This window comes from Papilio machaon, chromosome 13 (assembly GCF_912999745.1).
Source record: "Papilio machaon chromosome 13, ilPapMach1.1, whole genome shotgun sequence".
In the NCBI taxonomy this organism is placed as follows: Eukaryota; Metazoa; Arthropoda; class Insecta; order Lepidoptera; family Papilionidae; genus Papilio; species Papilio machaon.
Genome location: NC_059998.1, coordinates 5,432,843 through 5,449,079, shown reverse-complemented (window position 1 = coordinate 5,449,079; position 16,237 = coordinate 5,432,843). Strand labels below are relative to the sequence as shown.

At 32.5% G+C, this 16,237-nt stretch overlaps 5 protein-coding genes across 6 annotated transcripts; 2 read left to right on the top strand and 3 right to left on the bottom strand.

Annotated features, from left to right (window-relative positions):
* Positions 1–59: 59 nt before the first annotated feature.
* Positions 60–1,865, bottom strand: LOC106710607 (trichohyalin). The gene is made up of 4 exons (XM_014502701.2): positions 1,222–1,865; positions 729–978; positions 387–533; positions 60–159 (listed from the first exon to the last, which is right to left on the bottom strand). Exons 1-4 carry the CDS (start codon positions 1,783–1,785, stop codon positions 98–100), a joined length of 1,023 nt encoding a protein of 340 aa, XP_014358187.1. The 5' UTR covers positions 1,786–1,865; the 3' UTR covers positions 60–97.
* Positions 1,866–5,462: 3,597 nt separating this feature from the next.
* LOC106710628 (proteasome activator complex subunit 3) lies at positions 5,463–8,476 on the bottom strand. Of its 2 annotated transcripts, XM_014502744.2 has the most exons (6): positions 8,304–8,476; positions 8,051–8,138; positions 7,838–7,975; positions 7,160–7,378; positions 6,577–6,792; positions 5,463–6,180 (listed from the first exon to the last, which is right to left on the bottom strand). In XM_014502744.2, exons 2-6 carry the CDS (start codon positions 8,072–8,074, stop codon positions 6,037–6,039), a joined length of 741 nt encoding a protein of 246 aa, XP_014358230.2. In that variant the 5' UTR covers positions 8,075–8,138; positions 8,304–8,476; the 3' UTR covers positions 5,463–6,036. The 2 variants fall into 2 exon arrangements, with proteins under 2 accessions (XP_014358230.2, XP_014358231.2); XM_014502745.2 differs by lacking the exon at positions 8,051–8,138 and having other exon boundaries at positions 8,304–8,471.
* Positions 8,477–9,249: 773 nt separating this feature from the next.
* LOC106710625 (histidine protein methyltransferase 1 homolog) lies at positions 9,250–11,178 on the top strand. Its single transcript, XM_014502740.2, has 4 exons — positions 9,250–9,406; positions 9,935–10,162; positions 10,331–10,494; positions 10,783–11,178. Exons 1-4 carry the CDS (start codon positions 9,352–9,354, stop codon positions 11,176–11,178), a joined length of 843 nt encoding a protein of 280 aa, XP_014358226.2. The 5' UTR covers positions 9,250–9,351.
* Positions 11,179–11,244: 66 nt separating this feature from the next.
* On the bottom strand, positions 11,245–12,974 carry LOC106710627 (pyridoxine/pyridoxamine 5'-phosphate oxidase). Its single transcript, XM_014502743.2, has 5 exons — positions 12,734–12,974; positions 12,506–12,662; positions 12,329–12,428; positions 11,852–12,111; positions 11,245–11,516 (listed from the first exon to the last, which is right to left on the bottom strand). Exons 1-5 carry the CDS (start codon positions 12,807–12,809, stop codon positions 11,351–11,353), a joined length of 759 nt encoding a protein of 252 aa, XP_014358229.2. The 5' UTR covers positions 12,810–12,974; the 3' UTR covers positions 11,245–11,350.
* Positions 12,975–13,286: 312 nt separating this feature from the next.
* LOC106710626 (signal recognition particle receptor subunit beta) lies at positions 13,287–15,647 on the top strand. The gene is made up of 5 exons (XM_014502742.2): positions 13,287–13,545; positions 13,635–13,801; positions 14,354–14,493; positions 14,895–15,026; positions 15,317–15,647. The coding sequence occupies exons 1-5, from the start codon at positions 13,437–13,439 to the stop codon at positions 15,525–15,527; spliced, it is 759 nt and encodes a 252-aa protein (XP_014358228.2). The 5' UTR covers positions 13,287–13,436; the 3' UTR covers positions 15,528–15,647.
* Positions 15,648–16,237: the final 590 nt, after the last annotated feature.

Sequence of the window (16,237 nt, the reverse complement as noted above, 5' to 3'; positions counted from 1 at the left end):
AATCTAAAACTATACGCAAATGTTGAAAAGACGACACGATGACGAAAAAAATATAAAACTTTAAAACAAATTAATAAACTAGACTATCTTATCATCTTCAGATCTCAGATTTCCATGGGACTGGGTTTATATACATCTGCGACACAGATCCGCGCATACCTACAAACAAAAATATTATTTATTGAATGTTAATTACAAATTTTTATAGGAAGAGATGGATTGCGTGAAAGAAGAATCATAACAAGGACATGAACGCCGACCCTACATAAGTGGAATAAGGATAAGGGATAATGATATTATCTATCGCTTGAAAGACGACTCACTCAATCACTTATGATCAAAGATCTACTTCGAAGTCAACAGGTTTAATAAATAAAATTAATTACTGAGCTCCCCCTGGTTGAGTGGCACGGGTAGCGGCTTGTGCTTGCTGGTTCGCAGCCAGTCGCGGTAGGCGCGCTCGCCTTGTGCCCGACGTCGCTGCTCCTCGATAGCCGCGCGCGCTGCGCGTCTCTCCTCGCGGGTCTTCATTGCTGTACACATTTAAAAACAACCTTTCCTATAATTTTAATCTACTAATTTAATAACAATTAAAAAAAGAAAAAGAAAACAAAATTTTCAGAAGTCTTCTCATCACGTAAGACTCGGGTAATTGATATCAATTTGAACTTTGTCAACAAAAACAAATTGTATACTCTCCGATATTATTGTATGTAACTTAACGTCACCTTTCATCTCCTCTTCCTTCTTATGGATCCACTCCGCCAACTTCTCCTGCTTCTCCCTCTCCCGCTTCTCCTTCTCGCGCTCGAGGTGCTCGCTTTGCGCGAAACGGCGCATGATCTCGTCTGCACGGCGCCGCTCCATCTGCATTCGCTTGCGTTCCGTCCAGCGCCGGAACGACTCCTCCCGTTGCTGCGGCGTTATCGTCGGCGCCGCCTGACGCTTCAACTTCTCCAAACGCAGCTTTTCACGTTTCTGATTCATGAAACTAGTTAATTGCTGGATTTCAATAATTAAGAGTGGGCATCATTTTGCTTTTAGTTAATTGTAAGAATAAATCACTATTGGGACTTAATAATAAAAAAAACACAACGGGACTTTAATTATCATTTGCCTTAAAAAAATGTAGATTCAAACTGGGTATCGAATCCATAAGAGATATACTTGGAGTATACCACTTAGAAACTGCTTTGTACTTTATACTAGAAGGCCGCTTACCTCTTGTTCTTTTTTCTTAAGCCACTGTTGAAATGCCTCTTGCTTCTTCTTCTCTGATCGTTCCCGTTCTTCCTTCGCCGTTGTCGTAGTGGAGAGCGATGTGACCGACAGGCGGAAAGTATCGGCGGCTTCCTCACGATACGTCTGTCCTAACCTTGGCGTATTGTCCTCATCAATTTGACCTTCGTACTCGTGTCCAGCCAGACGGCATGACTTCCTCTTTACACTTCCAGAGGATGTAGTGGATACGCGGCCAGAGAGGTATGGAGTGGAGTTGCTTCTATAAGTGCTGTGAGGATGCGGAGTAACGTCTTCTACACAAGACAAATCTGTTTGTAGAGATGTCGCAGATCGCGAGGATTCTACTGGCTCTATGTAAATAGCAGGATTTACGTAACGGGTCTTACTCTTCCTAGAACCCAGAGATTCCGAATCGCTGTGATATTGTATGTGCTCTCCGGCCTCGTTGAAAATGTGATTAGATTTATTGCACTTCAAATTGCATTCTGATGCATTTTGCTCGCTGTCGCCGAAGTTGCCCCTATATAAATCCCTTTTCATCATGATTCTCAAAAATTATATTGCATTGATAAAGGTTACTATAAAAATTATTGTAAGGCTTATTAAAATGCCATCGACCAACTAAAGTATAATTGTCACTGACTACCAAAAAGAATTCATACGTCAAAATATGAAGATATTTTTTATTATGTTTTGAGATTTAGTGGCCAGGAAAGAAATTAAAATTAGAAGTAGAGTTCGAATGAATAAAAAAACACATTTTCATACATCATGATTTAAAACATTTCAAATTCATCTACGAACTTTGGACCGCACTTCGAAATATAAAAATGGTTGCAAACAGTTAACATGTAAGATGACATCGTGAGTTTTCATTGAAGGCACACCACCAGCCACCGAAGTTTTTGAAAATTAAGTGATGTATGTTTATCATTGAAAACTAATGTTTTTATTACAATGGCAGTGGAAACCAACGGTTCATTTAACGAAACGTCTAGTCCATGTATTCCTAAAGTGGTCTTAAAACAATTGTAAAACTTAAAGCATTGCTAATTCTCACTCTATCTTCTTCTATTGACCTAAGTCAGAATGAAAAATAATAATAATAGATCTTAAAGTAGGTAATTTGACCATGGGGAGTCTGAGGTACAGTCAGCTTCATAAATATAGTGGCAGTCAAGATATCCAAATATATAGGAACACCTAAAGTGATCAATTATATAAGTACAACCAAAGTCATCAAATTAATTGAAGCATCCACTCTGCTCAAAAAGATCGAAGCGTTCACATCGTCATATATATGAGTACATTCAAAGTGCCCATAATTATAGTAACAGACAGAGCGTCAATAGTAACGAAGCATCGAAAGTATGCAAAAATATCGTAACATTTGACAAAATTGAACTCTATCTCTATTCACTTAAGATACACTTTGAAATATACTACTTCTGTTAAATTCATTTGACGCTTTGTATCAACATAATAGGTTGTCTAATAAGTTCGTTCCGATTTTTAATAGGTAGCTTAGAATAGACCCGAATATATTACAATTATTGAAAACATATGACATGTTTAGATAACACATCTATATATATAAAAGAAAGTCGTGTTAGTTACACTATTTATAACTCAAGAACGACTGAATCGATTTGACTGAAAATTGGTGGGCAGGTAGCTTAGAACGAGGAAACGGACATTGGATAATTTTTACCCCGTTTTCTATTTTTTATTCCGCGCGGACGGAGTCGCGGGTAAAAGCTAGTACATACTAAACGAGGATAACTTCCATGCCATATTTTGACAAATGGTAGGGCACGATTCGTTCTTTTCTATCAGTTTTATAAAAACTGATTCACTTAATTTTTGCCGAAATACATATGACGTTTTGCAATAAAATCGAACAAATATAATTTAAAAGACGTATTCCAAAACTTAAGGGCCTTTAAAACTTCCCTTAAAAATGGGCACGAACTTATCGGACAACCCAACATTTTTCTTCTCATTATTATAAAGTTTAAAATTTATAAATTGACGATACATGACAGATACCTAATCTATCTATATATATAAAAGAAAGTCGTGTTAGTTACACTGTTTATAACTCAAGATCGGTCAAACTGATTTAGCTGAAAATTGATGGGGAGATAGCTTAGAACTAGGAGACGGACATAGGAACTTTTTATCTTGTGAGCATTTTTTTTATTCCGCGCGGACAAAGTCGCGGGTAAAAGCTAGTAAGTAATATCAAATTTTACTCTGTCACAATATGTGCTAGTTTCAGTGTTTTACTATTTTCGCCGCAGTACGTAAGTTTAATGGTTCGAATCCCAGGCTTACAAGGTTTTTATTTTTCAATATTATCAATCACATATAGAGCTTGTTTTTTTTTAATGAAAAGGAAAAATCTGGTAATGTACTTAGAATATGTTTTTTACTTAACAAAAACAATTTTAAATTTTAATTTTTGGGGTATTAAATATTTATATAAAATTAATAACGGTTAGGTTCGGCCATCTCGGGATAAAGCGAGTGGGCGGAGAGTGTTTTCACTTGTTATTGCGGTCATTGAAATTGAATTCTACTCGTATATCCATATCCTTGAAATACAGTTTGAAAGTATACAACTTCTGTTATATTAATTGACAAATTGTATCAAAATATTTTTCCCTTACTGTTAGGTATCTTCAGTCTGGTTGCAGTAGAATTTTCCAAGCATAGATTTATTACACGTATTCGATGTCGCCAGTGACATAGTCCGCGCGGAATTAAATGACGAAACTTACAAGAACAAACGTGAACAATAAAAAAACATGCTAATGACGACTCGGTTAAAAAAAGGGACAAGGAATATTGTGGTTCCTTAATTTTTAAAGATGTCGTATTCGACTACTATTGTAACCAATAATTGTTGCGATAAAGTTCAATTTTATATAACGCTTTGATAATAAAATTAAAAACCTTAAAAAATGTAAAAAAAAGTTTGGGATTCGAATCGTCAAAACTGCGTATTACAGCGAACAGTTAAGCCGTAAGGCCAAACTGGCATATATGGTGACAAATTAAAATTTGATATTGCTTATCTATCTAGTATCTGTCATGCGGGACGTAAACTTGTAGTAAATAGCAAAAAAATGTTTTGATTATAAAATGTCAAATGAATTTAACAGAAGTAGTATATTTCAAAGTGTATCTAAAGTGAATAGAGATAGAGTTCAATTTTGTCAAATGTTACGATATTTTTGCATACTTTCGATGCTTCGTTACTATTGACGCTCTGTCTGTTACTATAATTATGGGCACTTTGAATGTACTCATATTATATATGACGATGTGAACGCTTCGATCTTTTTGAGCAGAGTGGATGCTTCAATTAATTTGATGACTTTGGTTGTACTTATATAATTGATCACTTTAGGTGTTCCTATATATTTGGATATCTTGACTGCCACTATATTTATGAAGCTGACTGTAACAGTTCATTTTGGAACAGGGGGTCACTTGTCCAAAATAGTTTGGAGATCCCTGTTCTATTCAGTCATATCCCAGTTACATACCAGTCATCTATTTTTATGGAAACAAAATGATCATCACGAATTAGTCGCATCTAATATATAAAATTCTCGTGTCACAGTTTTCGTTCCCGTACTCCTCCGAAACGGCTTGACCGATTCTCATGAAATTTTGTGAGCATATTCAGTAGGTCTGAGAATCAGCCAACATCTATTTTTCATTTTCTTTTTTTTTTAACTGCGCGCGGAGTCGCGGTCGACAGCTAGTTTTATTAAAAAATAGGACAGAAACAAAGGAAATATTGGGATTAAATAGAAACTACATTTATACAAATGCGTTTATTTTCATTAAATTGGGTATTGAATCAGTTTTTTTTTATATAATTCGCCGAATACAGCCAATTAATTCAAACACAAGGGTGGAATATAAAATATCCATCCTTGTTAGAACTTATTATATTCAGGCACTTCAAACAGAAATTTTTTCATGTGTCAATAAATTAATCTATTTAACTTACAGAATATAAACGATTTTTTTTTTCAATCTATATTACGCTTAAATTAATATCTCGGCAGACAATACATTTTGTGGTAAAATGGTGTTCAAAATCGTTGAAATTGTAATTATAACATACAACTGCATAACTTTTTTTTTTAATTATTGTGTAAAAATATTGAAACATGTCTAGAAATATATTTTAACAAGTGCAATCGTATTTATGTATGTTTGATATTGTGTAAATTTAAAAAAAATATAATCATAACCTAAAAATGGTAGGGTAGATTTTTAAACCGACACTAGTTCACCATTTCAGAGCAAACCACTGAAAACTAATTTTGAAAAGTTATTTGGATAGTAGAAACTCATGGAATGGAATTTAATCATGAACCAAGTAAGCAGGAAAGCTTTTAAAAAATGTTGTACTTGTATGGGCCGAAGTTTCATGGATCCAACTAAAGACTGAAGAGATAGGTTGATAGAAAACCAGAAATGCTAATGCTTAGAAAAGGCTTCAACGATGATTAAAAATATATGGCTTTAAGTCAACATTACTATATCAAATTGTCAAAATTCAGCATTTCATAACTGATGATCTCGGAAAGAAGACAAGTATGTAAAATGGTAGTGTGATAAAACCAACCTAATGTTGTGCTTCAAAATCTGAAATACTTCATAGTAATTATGTACAAAATGTGATTGGGGAAATAAAAATGTTCAGTTTAAATTTTATACTTAAATAACAAGGAAACCTTGTGGCACTAGTTCTAAATGAGATTTTACGGGCTAATAAAGTGATTCGGCATTCGATGAACGTGGTTTCTTAATCTTCTCCAAGTTCTTGATAACAATGTCGTGCAACGAACAGTAGCGGTTCCGAATCTCACACATAACAAGCCAAAGTGACAAATATTCTTTCTCATCTAATTCCTGAAAACAATTGTGAAATTACAATGAATTTTCATTGTCACAACACTAGTACAAAAAACATTAGCATTTGACACATGAAAAATTTAGGTAACAATATATTTTTTTGGCGGAATGTTGAGTCCCAATATTGTCTGGACTTGTCTTGGGACTCAACATTCCGACCGCCATGAGACAAGCCGCGGACAGAGCGGTGTGGAAGAAGCTCGTCGACACATCAGTGAAGGCACTTCAAGATGAGCCCGACCTTCAGTAATGAAGAGTACGAAGAAGAAGAAGATATTTTTTTGAAAATAAACACTCCATTGTGGATGTACCAAACATCCATCCATCCATCCATGTATTTCACTATACACTAAATTATAATATTCATTAATATCAATGAACTGTTATACATACTCTGACTGCCCTTCTGTAGTCTTCAATATGAGGATATTTGGCAACTTTAGACACAATCTTTGCTCTTGAAATAAAATATCTAGATATTTGGTCAAAGAATGCAGCTGCCTCAGACTCTACAGATTGTATTTCAGCGAGTGTATCCTCTTGTATTGATACACCAAAATTATTACCATCTTCTATTTTGGGAATCATAAATGAGATCCACATTTTCAGCTGAAATTGTTATATCACAAAATTAATAAAACAAGAAAATTTAAAATCATATTTAAAAAAAAAATCCCAACTAATATTATAAATGTGAAATTAACTATGTATGTCTGTCACACTTTTATGCCACAACTACTGCACTAATTTATATGGAATTTGATACACAGGTAGTCTAGAACTCAATAAATTGACTTAGCATATCAATTTGCTCAGTAAACTATTAAATTTTTACATACAACCTCATTAATTATGGTATCTATGTTCTAAGTATTAAGATTATGTTTAACTTTAAATGAAGTGTAAATTAAACCTTAAATATAAAAAAAAAATCTATGTATTTTAATTAAGAAAAAAATTATTGAATTATACTTACCAAATTAGAATCCTCAACCAATTCTCTGATGTGTGGCTTAACTAAATGGATAAGGTCACTGAGGGGTTTGTTACATGGTACAGTTCCATTAGGCAAGGCAAACACTCTTGTTCCATCTATTGTAGAATTGCTAGAAGTATCTGTGGAGTCTACTCTGGGACGCTTTGCATTTGGCTCATTCAATGTAGATATTGGCTGTGGTACTGGAATGTTTAAATCCTGAAACAGGTTTATTTTATTATAGACTACATTACAGCAAAAAAAAAATAAGAAGTGGTAACTGCAGTAAAATGCAAACAACAATTTCTCAAAATAAATATCTTTCGTTGTACAAGAACATTACATTCTAGTGAAAATATTTTTTTTTTATTTTACGTGACGAAAAATAAAGCCACTAAATAGAAAATGTTTTTGTTAATTTTGCATTAGCAAATTTTAAATCTTATTTTTTTTTTTAATTAAATTGGAAGTAAATAATGGTAAACGGCATTTTATTAGTAGTTGTTACGGCATTTTACTCTGTTGCTATGCTGTTACTTTAAAAGCATTCATTCGTAAGCGATATAAATGGCGTCAATCGGAATGCAACTATGCGTATTGCGTACATAGGCAAACCAATGTTTGGGTTTGTCAACGAATACTAAAAGAATACAAAGTGATTAAAAAAGAAGCCATTACCTGATGTACATCTGCTAAATCACGATTTTGAAAGTTTGACGTTTCTAACAGCTCATTTAACAGCACTATCTTTTCTGGAAATCCTTTTATAATTAAGTGCTCAGCTTTTTGCTTCAAGGAGTCTTTGTATTCCTGGACCTAAAAAACAACATTTCATAAGGTGTGAGATACTAAAAACAATTATTATACGAATTTGTAGGAAACGTCACGTACAACGCTGGCTTCGCCGAGGCCCATGGCTGCGCAATTGAGGTTATGTTGACTTTTACTTTTTACTTATAAGTCACCACAAAAATTTAATCTAAAATGGTAATTCGTATCAAATGCTGTATAAAACTAGGATTTTAACAGATCTTAGACGTATACTTTTACGCAAAGTTCGGCTGCCTGCTCGCTCACTTCACTGTTCACCACTCGTGTCAAAATTTAAAGGAAAATAACAATATAATGTAGGTATACGGATTACCTTTTTCGTAACGTCTGTCATTATTTTAAGATGTTAATTGGGACCAAGTATACTTAAATCCCTTAACTTATAAAGTAAATTGAAATTCACGAAACTTCTTTACTTATAAGTTCTACAATTCGGTGTGCGCTTGAATGAATGAATAAGTGTATAAATCGGATGCGTTCACAGTTTATATTGAAACGTTCTGTAACTATTAATATAGCAAAAGAAAGAAATATCCTACCACATCTAAGATTTTTTCTACAGTACTATTATTTTCCATTTTAATTAAAATTAAGCGCAATCGGTGACAGTAAGATTGTTCACATACTTTTTAATTTTTTTTAAATGTCTTTCAAAATATTTTATGAGTATATTTTGACGGCAAAAATAGTAACGAAGTTTGCATGGAAAATTTTCATTCAATTTCAAAAACATATTTCCGCCAATTATTAGCTATAAATTGATTATATTATTTAGAATTTTTTTTCATAAATTAAATGTCCATGTTTTTTAAATTCAATTGTATTCTAATTAATACTTTCTTTCCAAATTTTAGTGGCATTATTAAACATTTTGAATTTCCTTGATGTTTAGGAGGTATTTGATGGATAGAGGGAACTATGCTTCCCTTCACCATATGGCATGCCGGCGCAGATCAGATCCATGTATATCTACATTCTAACCTTTGGCTCCTAAGTTCAAAATGTCGCCGTTTCAATAGGAGGAAGCAAATGAGACTTGTTTCTCCTTCGGATACATTCATTGTCTTCTTTTTGTACAATTAACCAATTAAAATTACCTTTACCACCTTATAACTTGTTTTTGAAATAACTGTATCAATTTCTAAATATGTTTGAATTGTTTTTAAACGTAAAATCACAAAAATTATAATTCATTTTCTCTTTGCCACCATTATTTCGTCTTTGTTTGCTACTCTTTGGTGTTTGTGTCACCTGTCAGAATGACATCTGATTTGACATGTTTTTAGCCCGCCGTTTTCGACTGAATAAAAAATAAATTTAACATTGTTTAATGAATATAAATTAAAGGTTATTTCCAAAAAATGTCGACTTTTAAATTTAATTTTTTGGGTAATACGGACAACGATAAAACAGAGGGTAATAAATTATGCTAATTTTTCTCAATGAAAAGGCGTTTTTATAGTGAAAGCACTATAGGTTATTTAGTCAACAAACACTGTCTTAAACGTATGCAGATTAATTTTTGAAATCACTGAAAGAAAGCGACTGATCGATAAGATAAATTGCAGTAATAATATGGTTCTCATTTGTTATTTGGTCCCAAATTTGGTTGTTGTTAAATGTGTCACCATCAATTTGTGTGTTTTGAATTTATATGTTAAAAATAAACGAAGGTCACTATTTTTATATATATATTGTTTTGAATAAGCCAGCGCTTGACCACGATCCCACCTGATGTTAAGTGATTAAGTAGTCAAAAGATGGTACACGCTAGCTTAGTAAATGCCTTCACTCTACTCTTGAAGGCCCCCACATCATACTTGGACGTAACATCTGATGCTGGCAACTTGTTTACCAATCCTTTAACAAACCTAACTACTACACCACATTTAAGTATTCAACTAAACAGATTATCTTAATTTGGTTTAATTAACCATGTTACAGATGAACATGAAGAAATCAAATGGTTTGAATGTGAAGAAATTATACCAGACAAACAGATAAATAATTTAGATGATGTAGTTGTTCATGCAAAGATGTTTATATGTGAGGATATTGAAATAGGACATGTTAGTAGCTGTGATAAATTATTTTCTAGCGGAGATTATACATTTAATGCATTGGAATTAGCTGAAAAGGAACATAGCGATTTGATCGCTGGCAAATATGAAGGTGTGTTCCATATTTTTCTTCTTAGGATTTAAACAAAAAAAAATACAAAATATGGTTAAAAACATTTCCTATATAAGGTACAATCAGGAGGTACAACTGTTTACTGGTATCTATGTGCACAAGATTTACCTTATTATTATTATTACTCTTGCCGTTATTGTATTTCAGGAGGTCTTAAAGTGTGGGAATGTACAAGTGACGTTATTAAATATTTGTTAGATAACCCTGATATCAATTTTAAAGGAGCAAAAGTACTAGATCTAGGATGCGGAGTGGGTATACTGGGTATATATGCATTACTAAACGACTCTATAGTAACATTCCAAGATTATGTAAGTACATAATTGTCCTGGGATTTATTTTATAATATTTTTTTGCTGTAATGTAATAATTAGTTTTTTATCTCTTGCTTCGGTGTTGATGGAGTAATGAGGCAGTTTGGAACATACATATAAAACTAACAAAAAGCAGTAAAATGAAAAATTACTGTAAACAACTATTTAACACATTCCTTTACAAGTTTTTCTTTTCATCAAGTGATTAAGTGAAACTGAGCAAGTTAATGATCTGTTTAGCATAATATCTTTTAGTATCATAAATCTTAGCTTTTTATATTGCAGAACAAGGAAATAATAGAGTGTGTTACAATACCAAGTGTGCTTCTAAACATTGAAAATGAACAGAGAGAAGAAGTAATAAAAAAATGCAAATTTTATTCAGGAGACTGGGCATCATTTGACAAGAAATTAGCAAACACTGATATTTATGATATAATTTTAACATCAGAAACAATATATAATGAGAAAAATTATGAGAAACTTACTAATATATTCTTGAATAGGTTAAGCAAAGATGGCAGTGCTTATGTAGCAGCTAAAACATGTTACTTTGGTGTTGGCGGAGGAATGAGACAGTTTGAAACATACATACAAAAAACTGGTTCATTAAAAAGTGAAGTCGCATGGAAAAGTTCAGGTGGTATACAGAGGGAAATTTTAAAAATAAAAAGAATATAGAAGTGCATGAGTTTTATTAAAAAAAAAAATGATTTCTTTATAACAACATAATATTTTATCGTGACCTTTGTTTCTATTATGTAAAATTAATTAAATTAATGCATTTGTTGTACTAAATGGAAGACATTGTACTATGTTTTCTTACCATATTTACCTCCTTTTCAAATATAATTTATGGTGATAATCTCTGATAGACCCAACCATCTTCTCCTTGATGAAGCAGTTTCCCATCAACTACTTCCCCTTCTGTAGATTTTCTAAATTTTATTCTATCATGCAGACGATCCCGCTGGCCTTGCCAAAACTCTACAGCTCTTGGCCGGATTATGTAACCACCCCTGGAAAAAAATTTAATTACATTCATAAGTAAATGATTTTGAGCCTTACAAAATCAACATATTTATTGATACACTAGCTTTTACCCGCGACTCCGTCCGCGCGGAATAAAAAAAAAATAGAAAACAGGGTAAAAATTATCCTATGTCCTTTTCCTGGTTCTAAGCTACCTGCCCACCAATTTTCAGTCAAATCGATTCAGCCTTTCTTGAGTTATAAATAGTGTAACTAACACAACTTTCTTTTATATATATAGATTTATCAACATATTTGGAGCAATTTGAAAATGTAATATATTTATGAAAACAAGACAATTGTAAAAAGTGACAATAATCACCAATAACTCGGCTTAGGTATTTCTTTCTCTGGTATCATATACTCCGCCTCTAATTTTTTTTCTCTTTCACATAGAATATCCCTGGATTCAATTGGTGTGCTTTGGTAACTCGCACAAGCTGCAATTTGACTCGGTACTGGTCGTGAATGAAAATATTTAGTAGATTCCTCTTCGGAAAGTTTTTCTACATAACCTTCAATTCGTACAGATCTGTTCAAGACCTCCCAGTAAAAAGTAGCAGCTACATTTGGATTCTCACTCTGAAAATTTATTATAAATTTATTTGGAGAAAACATGAAATTCATTTAGTTAGTTTATAACAATGTAATGATCAAAGATAACAAGATATGATTATGAATTTTTATTGCACACAAGATTAATAAGAAATAATGTTATCTTTTTATTAATTCTTTGAAAGCGAACTTCCTAAAGTACATTGATGTATGTGATACATAGACAAGTAAAGGTAAAACTAACCATCTCTTTAGCTTTTCTGCTGCCATAATTTGTGAAAAACTTAAATCCGTCTTTACCATACCCTTTGCATAACACAAACCTTGCTGATGGATATCCATCTCTGCAAATATACATATATAAAACATGTTATTACTATATTAGCATATAAGAAAAGTATAATGCAGGATGATAACATACTTCGATACAGTCGCCAAGCACATAGCATTGGGTTCCAAAATTTCTTTCCTACTACATGCTTCCTCAAACCATGCTTTAAATTGTCCAAATGGTTCTTTAGCCACTAAATGTTTTTCCAAGAACGTATCATCCTTATCTTTATATTTAATTCTCATGCCTAAAAAAGAAAACATTCATAAGCCAAATAAAATAAAGATGTAACAAGTAATAATGAAAAAATCAAAATACCTCCAATGTCGATACTCATACTGCGTAAAAGTATTTCTTTACTCCTTACTAAGTTTCGCAGACAAATTACACCCATGCGCTTAAGAAAACGATTAAAAGAGTTTGTAATCTATAATTATATGATAATTAAGTTTTTTATATCAAAGAATTTTTAAAATTACAATTCTCACGTAACAATTATCTAACAAGTTGATATTATTAACTGAAGTCAAATCTTTCCGTTGAGAATGAGGACTTTATTAGATTTAGATTAATGCTTACAAAAACAATTTATAACATTATTTATGATTTTACTGATAACAAGTAGAGCGTAGATAACACTGACAAATGTCAATGTCTTCTATAGATTTTGGCGATTGTATTTTTTTATGCATATTAAAAACAAAAGATATTACTCAAATCTAGTAAAAATCAGTTTATAGAAGTTTTTTATATTGTACTAAAAACTTTATAAAATATAGCATACACACGGACGGAGCTAAATGAGCAATATGAACAAACCTCAAAAGAACATTGTTTCTAAACGAAGGAGGTAACGTCATTTTCATTTTACACTCTTTTCACTTTTGTCATTTATCAATTGTTTTGTCACGTCACGTCATTGTCACTGTCACGCTCACGCAACGTCATTTGTGTGGAGTGCAAAACATATTGTATTTGCAAAAGTTGAATTTGTTTCAATAAAATAATATAAAAAGACGATATGGAGTCCGAATCAGAAGTTATAAAGGAAAAAATTCACACAGAACCAATATTAAATGACCCTAGATACATAACCTTATTGAGTGTGATAGTACTTATTTTCACATTTTGTAAGTATTTCTAGATTGTTGTAAGTTTAAGTCAGTAATAATAATCAACAACTATTCTTAGATTAATATTAAATATGATGTTTTTACAGTATTCTGGTGGTGTTTCTCCCGTCGCCGCCATCTGCGCAGATCAGTTCTTCTGACAGGTCTGTCGGATTCCGGTAAAACTTTGCTGTTTGTGAGGATGGCGTACTCACAGTATAGACAGACATTCACTTCTATGAGAGAAAATGTTGAGGATTATTTCACTTCTAATGTAAGTTTAACCTAACATATTTCAGAATCATTTAAAAATTAAAATTAATTTATGAGACTTATCCAATAAATCCTAACCCTGTTACATTATACACCCTTAAAAGTTTTGTTCTCATGTCTACAAATATATACAAAATGATAATATTGAAAATAAATAACAATGAGGAAAGTCTGTGCAAAATGAACTATGTACTAAGATAATTTATAAATTCTTGGATTGAGTAAACATCTTATTTCTCGTAGCGTTGGTGGTTCAGGGGTTAAGCACTTGACTTGCAATCTGCAGGTCATGGGTTCGAATCCCGCAATGTACCAATGTGTTTTTCGAGTTTTGATTCACATGTACATTTATCAGACGTTCTTACGGTGAAGGAAACATCGCGATGCAACCTACACATATCTGAGAAGAAATTCAAAGATATGTGTGAAGTCAACCAACACACACTTGGCTATCATGGATGACTATAGCCTAGTCACCCTTAAGTTAGGGTAGGCTCCGTGCCCTTCGGTGGGGAGGTATGAGCTGATGATGATCTTATTTCTCTAATTACAGAAAACTTTGAAGATTGTAGATCTGCCAGGTCAGGAGAGGCTAAGAAACAAGTTCTTTGACCAGTACAAGAATAATGCAAAGGCTATTGTGTATGTTGTAGACTCTGTGACTATACAAAAGGAGATAAGAGATGTTGCTGAGTAAGTTAGCAAAGAAATTATAAAGTAACTAGCTTTTGCCCTAGACTGTGTCTGCACGGAATTAAAAAAAAAACTTAATGAGTAGCCTATGTGTTCTTACATACTATGTTCTACATCTGTGCCAAATTTCATCAAAAATCCATCCATCTAAAATTTTGCATTTATTATATTAGTAGGATATCTAAAATATACTCGTACATAAACATATTGACCCACCTTCTGAAAAGAGTTCCATCTTGCATTTGCCCTTGTATGAAATGTAACTTGTTGATATTTGTGTCTATATTTAACATCTGTCAAAATTTTTAAATAATCATAGATTATTTAAAAATTTACTACTTATATGTTTTTTTACAAATGTTTTGCAATTTTTTTGTTAAAAATAAGTGTCTCTTTTCCAGGTATTTGTACACAATTCTCTTGGACCCTGTTATTCAGAGCAACTGCCCTCCTCTTCTAATCCTATGTAACAAACAGGATCAACCGATGGCAAAAGGAAGTCAGGTTATAAAGAGTTTACTGGAAAAAGAACTGTTAGTATGCATGTTTTATTAGTTTTTAATTTTTTTTTACTTGTCCATGGAATTAATGTAAAAATTCATTTATTGTTAAATCGTAACTTTTATATTATAACACTTTTTGAGGATATAACGTAAGGTAAAACCGCAAAATATTCTTTAGGGTTACAATTTAATTTTTAGCAATCGGAGAAAAAAAATTAAAAAAAAAATTGCAGAAATGAAATTGTTATAAATTATAATTATTGCAAGAAAAGTAACATGAACACACCATAGTTAAAACATATTATAATTATTTGTTTCAGTAACTTGGTACGTGTGACAAAATCCAATCAGTTGCAATCGGTTGACTCGAACCAGTCAAACAGTTCCGCATACCTCGGCAAGTTGGGCAAAGACTTTGAGTTCTCTCATCTCGGCTGTCGTGTTGACGTAGCCGAGAGCTCGGCTAACACGGCCGATGATGACAATCCTACTGACATAAAAGCTCTACAAGACTGGATCTCAAAACTTTAGACGTTAAGATTGTTTTGCATTTAATAAAAATATTTTGCTTATACTCTTTGTAAATTTAAAAGTCTGAACAAATTCCGCGTTGTATTTTGCTATTTGGAATAATAAAATATTGTAACATCATAATTTGTTTCTTTTTGTTTTTATTTTAAACAAGCTGTCGCCCGCGACTTTGTCTTCGCGGAATTATAAAAGAACTTAATTAGTAGCCTATGTATTCTTCTCGACTATATTTTATATCCGTACCAAATTTCATCCAGATCCGTTGAACCATTCTAGAGATACCATCTAACAAACAACCATCCATCCATCCATCCATCTACATCCATATCCATACATTCACATTTATAATATTAGTAAGATAAGATTTTTAGACCATGAAATTGACAGCATAATGTTAAATTGAATGGGACTATTAGGTACAGCCTTGTTCGCAATCAATACATTTTTTCAAATACTTTTTTACTGTAAAAAAACAAATCTATAATTTGTTTTTAATTTAAATTTTGCTTTTACCTGGCCTATTATAAGAATAAATCCTAGTTAAGTTATTTGAACGCTACTGTCCTTATCAGCTAATGACAGCGCGTGAGTGAAATGGCGTATATACGTATTACTCCTTTGAAATATCTTGGCGGAACAATGTCACCGGCTCGTTGCGTAGTGCCCTCCCCCCGCTTTCCGCTACACCTAAAATTGCCTTTTGCGCAGTG